General features: G+C 38.3%; 1 protein-coding gene across 1 annotated transcript; it reads left to right on the top strand.

Moving 5' to 3' along the window:
* The first annotated feature begins 246 nt into the window (after window positions 1-246).
* On the top strand, window positions 247-3,996 carry LOC107862351 (rhamnogalacturonan I rhamnosyltransferase 1). Its single transcript, XM_016707905.2, has 8 exons — window positions 247-1,221; window positions 1,661-1,728; window positions 1,858-1,946; window positions 2,054-2,219; window positions 2,306-2,595; window positions 2,670-2,874; window positions 2,962-3,119; window positions 3,408-3,996. Exons 1-8 carry the CDS (start codon window positions 867-869, stop codon window positions 3,661-3,663), a joined length of 1,587 nt encoding a protein of 528 aa, XP_016563391.1. The 5' UTR covers window positions 247-866; the 3' UTR covers window positions 3,664-3,996.
* The last annotated feature ends 1,003 nt before the right edge of the window (window positions 3,997-4,999 follow it).

Below are 4,999 nucleotides of genomic sequence, written 5' to 3'. Positions count from 1 at the left end.
TCAACGTCCTAAATCTCTAAAGGATGATCGTTTCTATGAAAAATAAGTTATTCTAAAATTAGCTATAAAAATAACACATTACAATCTCGGAATAACTGATTTCGATATAAATTATCTCACAAAAAATATTTTATTTCAACCAAATATAAAATAAACTCATCTTTAAATTAATTATAAAATTAATTATTTCTTATTCCTACTACCAAACAACCTTAAAAACGAAAATAAGAGGAGAGAAAGTGTGGAAGTTGCCGTATGTGATAACCGCTATAACCACACACCAAACAAGCACTCCCTAAACCCACCCCACGCGGTGCGTGTTCTTCTCTGTTCTTCTCTCTCTCTCTCTCTCTCTCTATTTCTTTATTTCTCTCTCTTCTTCCTTTTTCCCTCTCTCGTCGCTTATCACCGGCGGCACCAGATTCCGGCGAAACTTCCACCGTCTCGCCGGAAAATCCCCCCTAAATCTCTCACGCATTTCACATTTTTTCATATCGTCTTAGTCGATCTCATTCATAAGAAAACAAAACTGAATAATAATCAGTTAGGTTTCATTTCTATTATCACTCAAAGATCGAACTTTTGGAATGTTCTAGAGATTTAGGGTTTATGCTGCTGCTTTGGTAACGAACATTAGATCTAACTGTTCAAGTTTGTTTACTTTTCCCGAAGGATCAATACTCAGATTTGAGCAGTTTGATCCGCTCACTTTTTGGTCTTTGAATTTTCTGTGCTGGATTTATTTGCCCTAAACATATTTTCGTTTAATTTCTGACTGGTTTTGGATACTACATTATCAGTAAGGCGCAGTTTTATGGAGTTAATTAAGATTTTTTGAGTAGAGGAGTTTATTGTATGGGCAGGCTATGTGTAGAGTAGAGGGAGAGAAGAGTGAATTTGAGGGGGGAAGAGAGAGGAAGAGGAGGAGGTGGGGAGGATTGAGTGTAATGGGGTTAAAAGCAGCAGCTGCTTTTGGTGGTGATAGTCGTGTGGAGAAATTGAAAAGCTCTATGATGTCCAGGTCTAGAATGAAGTTATGGATGATAAGGGCAACAACTTCAATTTTGTTATGGACTTGTGTGGTTCAATTGATGACTTTAGGGGAGACTTGGGGTCCTAGAGTTTTGAAGGGATGGCCTTCTTGTTTCTCACAAGAATCTGCTGCTGCATTTGCTGTCAATTCGTCGCCGGAGGTCCCTGCAAGAATTCTTCCACCTAAAAGTGAGTACTTTTTTAGCTTGCAGGTGTAGTTTTTTCCACTCGGTTTACTTAACTGTGTGGCTGTGACGAAATTGGTAAGGTTTGTGGAAAGTAATGAATCACGGTACATATTCTGTTATAGAGTAGAGCTTAAGGATGTTATGCGGATAACTTGTGGCCTGATGCGAACTATAGTTGAGATACCTGTGATATCTGTGGTTGAATTGTTTGAATATGTTGCTTGGGAATCTTAGTTAAGGTCACTTAAAGGCTCATGGTCCTATTCGGGCTATTCTAGCTTCTTGTGCAGCATTAATTGAAACAGCAAAAGGAATTTGTTGAGAACTTGCTTCATTGGATGTTTGTCTCCTTCTTTGTTGTGTTGTAGATTTCTGTTTCACATAGTCTATTTTCATGGATTCTTGAGTCCTGACAGTTGTCTTAATTATTTTGAATCCAGGGGTTTACAAGAATAATGGTTACCTTATGGTTTCGTGCAATGGAGGGCTGAATCAAATGAGGTCTGCGGTGAGTGCTTATTTAAGATAAAATATCAATTTAGTGGCGCGTATTGTTGGAGTATTTCGATTAGAGTAACCATTGTGAGTTATATAGCTGATAGTTGCTTTTTTCTTTCCTCTGTTTTTATCTTGGCAGATATGTGATATGGTTGCCATTGCAAGATATTTGAATGTGACTCTCATAGTTCCTGAGCTGGATAAAACCTCATTTTGGGCTGATCCGAGGTGTGTGTCTCCTTGAGTATCTTGATTTTGTCTTTAATTACAGATTGCTTCCTTAAATATAATGGTGATGATCTCTAGTACGCTTAACATTACTCTTTGACTAGCAGTGAATTTCAAGATATTTTTGATGTTGATCATTTTATAACATCCTTGAGAGATGAAGTCCGAATATTGAGAGAGCTACCGCCAAGATTGAAGAGGAGAGTGGAGCTAGGAATGATTTACACCATGCCTCCCATCAGTTGGTCTGATATTTCTTACTACCATGACCAGGTTTGTCGTCCACACTTCTTTGATGATGTGTGTTGTTAACGCATCATTCTTCCATGAGTATTGATGATCACATTTGCTGATTACAGATTCTTCCCCTAATTCGGAAGTACAAAGTTGTTCACTTAAACAGAACTGATGCTCGGCTTGCTAATAATGGTCAACCCATGGAAATTCAAAAACTGCGTTGTCGAGTAAATTTTGGCGCCCTGAAATTCACCCCTCAGATAGAAGAGCTGGGCAGAAAGGTCATTCGACTTCTAAGGCAAAAGGGTCCTTTCATGGTGCTGCACCTGAGATACGAAATGGATATGTTAGCTTTTTCTGGATGTAGTCAGGGATGTAACAAGGATGAGGTTGACGAGTTGACAAGAATGAGGTGAACATATATCCTTGTTTTAAGTGGTCGTAATTAGTAGTCTTTTAGTGTTGGGCTGATTAGTCCTTTCGCAGATATGCTTATCCATGGTGGAAGGAGAAAATCATAAATTCAGATTTGAAAAGGAGAGACGGTCTCTGTCCGTTGACACCAGAAGAAACTGCCATGACTTTAAGGGCATTGGACATTGATTCCAGCATACAAGTTTACATTGCTGCTGGAGAGATATATGGCGGACAAAGGCGAATGGCTAGTCTTGCAGCATCTTATCCCAATCTGGTAGTTAGAGAGCTCAGGCTAGTCTTTTAGCCGCTTATGTTGCCTGAATTTGTCGACTTACATGTTGCACTATTGTACGTTGAGCAGGTGAGGAAGGAGACACTGCTAGAACCTTCCGACCTTATGTTCTTTCAGAATCACTCTTCTCAAATGGCTGCCTTGGACTATCTTGTTTCATTGGAAAGTGATATCTTTGTTCCTACGTATGATGGAAACATGGCCAAAGTTGTTGAAGGACATCGCAGGTATTTCCATTTGATGAAGTTGTTTCTGTGCTAATGCTTAAGTGATATCCTTTTGTGTGTTGCATTACCACTTCCCTCACTTGCTTTCGATTGTTAGTCATCCCATTCGTAGTGCCCATTACATACATACACAATTTTCTTGTTAATTTGCTGATTCCAGTACAACTTTAGCTACATGATGTTTTCTTATTGTTTTGCTGGTATTCGGTACAAATTTAGCTTCAGCTCTTGAAGATTTAATCGTTGCTTTATGTGTCATTACATTAAAAGTCTTACCATTCTTTGCAGATATCTTGGCTACAAGAAGACCATCTTGTTGGACAGAAAGCTTCTAGTGGATTTAATAGACCAATATACTGCTGGATCATTGACATGGGATGAGTTCTCTCATGCAGTTAAGGAAGCTCATGCTGAACGAATGGGCAACCCAACCAAGAGGTTGGTTATTCCAGACCGACCCAAAGAAGAGGATTATTTCTACTCAAACCCATGGGAGTGTCTACAATCATCCAATGAGGATGAAACACTAAGTAGCAGCATTTAAATCGTGTTGACGGTAACACTTGGTCAGAAAAAAGAACAAAAAAAATACTGCCACACAGTTTCTGTGAATGATTTAGAGAAGTAGTTCTCAACACGGTGAGACAGTGAGAAAGCAGGATTTTGCTTCAATGCAGCTCTTGAAGTTCAGCGGGAGGTGCACTACGACTGGCTGAGAAGACTCAAGAGCATGCTGGCAAGTACATTAAAAATGTTTTACATAAATTAATAATCGATTTCCTGTATAGAAGAAGCTTCCCCTGCCATTGCAGGGTTACATCAAACTCTACGGCAGTGTACACAGAAGGGTGAAATATACAATTTGTTTTTCCTGCAAGTACAGACCCAACAATTTTAAGATTCAACCCCCACACCCCAGTTGGAGGCATCATTCTTTTCTGCCTCAACAAACCCTTACATTGTGTTTCCACTATCTTTTGCCATCAGTCTTCTTTGTTAACTGCTGTTGTGACCTCATTATTATAGTTACCTAAGTAGTTTATAAGAAATACAAAATTCATTTGCTCCAGTAGAGGTTCTCATTCTATATTGCGTTGCAACATTTGAGTGCTCAAGACATGACCTTACGTATTATTTTATGCCAACAACAACATACCCGGTGAATTCCCACCAAGTGGGGTCTGGGGAGGGTAAAATGTATGCAGTTCATACCACTACCTTCGAAGAAGTAGAGAGGCTGTTTTCGGCTCAAAACACAAAGACAATAGGGTCGTAATAAAACATACCCAGTGAATTCTCACCAAGTGGGGTCTGGGGAGGGTAAAATATATGCGGTTCATATCACTACCTTCGAAGAAGTAGAGAGATTGTTTCCGGCTCAAGACACAAAGACAATAAGGTCGTAATAAAACAAGAAACAAGATATTATTTTATGCCAAGAGGAAAAATAATTTAGAGTTATATATGCGGTTGGTAAGATGTGACTATAGTGGGGAAAGACAGGCCAATTATTTTCTAGTCAATATCCGTTTATATATCATATAAAATTTAGGCTTACGCATCTCTTCATTATTGGAAAACAATATTTGTAACATGAAAAGTATATGAAAGTGATTTGCTTTCTGCACATTCTTCTGATCTTAGAATATTTGTTAATATTCCAGGAGTATTTTATTTTAATTACTAAAGCTATGTACCATCTAGCAACGAACTCATTTTAGATGCCGTCTCCAATGATTGTCCAGTGCAGTTAATTAAAGAGTAACTGCAAAGTAATGCTGAAATACTACTATTTCATAAGCTCAGTTAACAATTACTGTTGTACCATCCAACTGTTTAAACATATAGGCAATAAATAAAATTATAGTACTATTCTTTAT

The sequence above is a fragment of the Capsicum annuum genome, chromosome 3 (assembly GCF_002878395.1).
Source record: "Capsicum annuum cultivar UCD-10X-F1 chromosome 3, UCD10Xv1.1, whole genome shotgun sequence".
NCBI lineage: Eukaryota > Viridiplantae > Streptophyta > Magnoliopsida > Solanales > Solanaceae > Capsicum > Capsicum annuum.
The sequence above is the reverse complement of the archived record's forward strand: the minus strand, read 5'-3'. Positions and strand labels throughout refer to the sequence as shown.

Excerpts from the sequence above, each read along its gene's own strand:
- LOC107862351 (XM_016707905.2), top strand. The coding sequence starts at position 867 with ATGTGTAGAGTAGAGGGAGAGAAGAGTGAATTTGAGGGGGGAAGAGAG. Across the intron at positions 2,220-2,305 it reads TTTCTTACTACCATGACCAG|ATTCTTCCCCTAATTCGGAA; the intron begins GTTTGTCGTCCA and ends TGCTGATTACAG. Across the intron at positions 3,120-3,407 it reads GTTGTTGAAGGACATCGCAG|ATATCTTGGCTACAAGAAGA; the intron begins GTATTTCCATTT and ends CATTCTTTGCAG.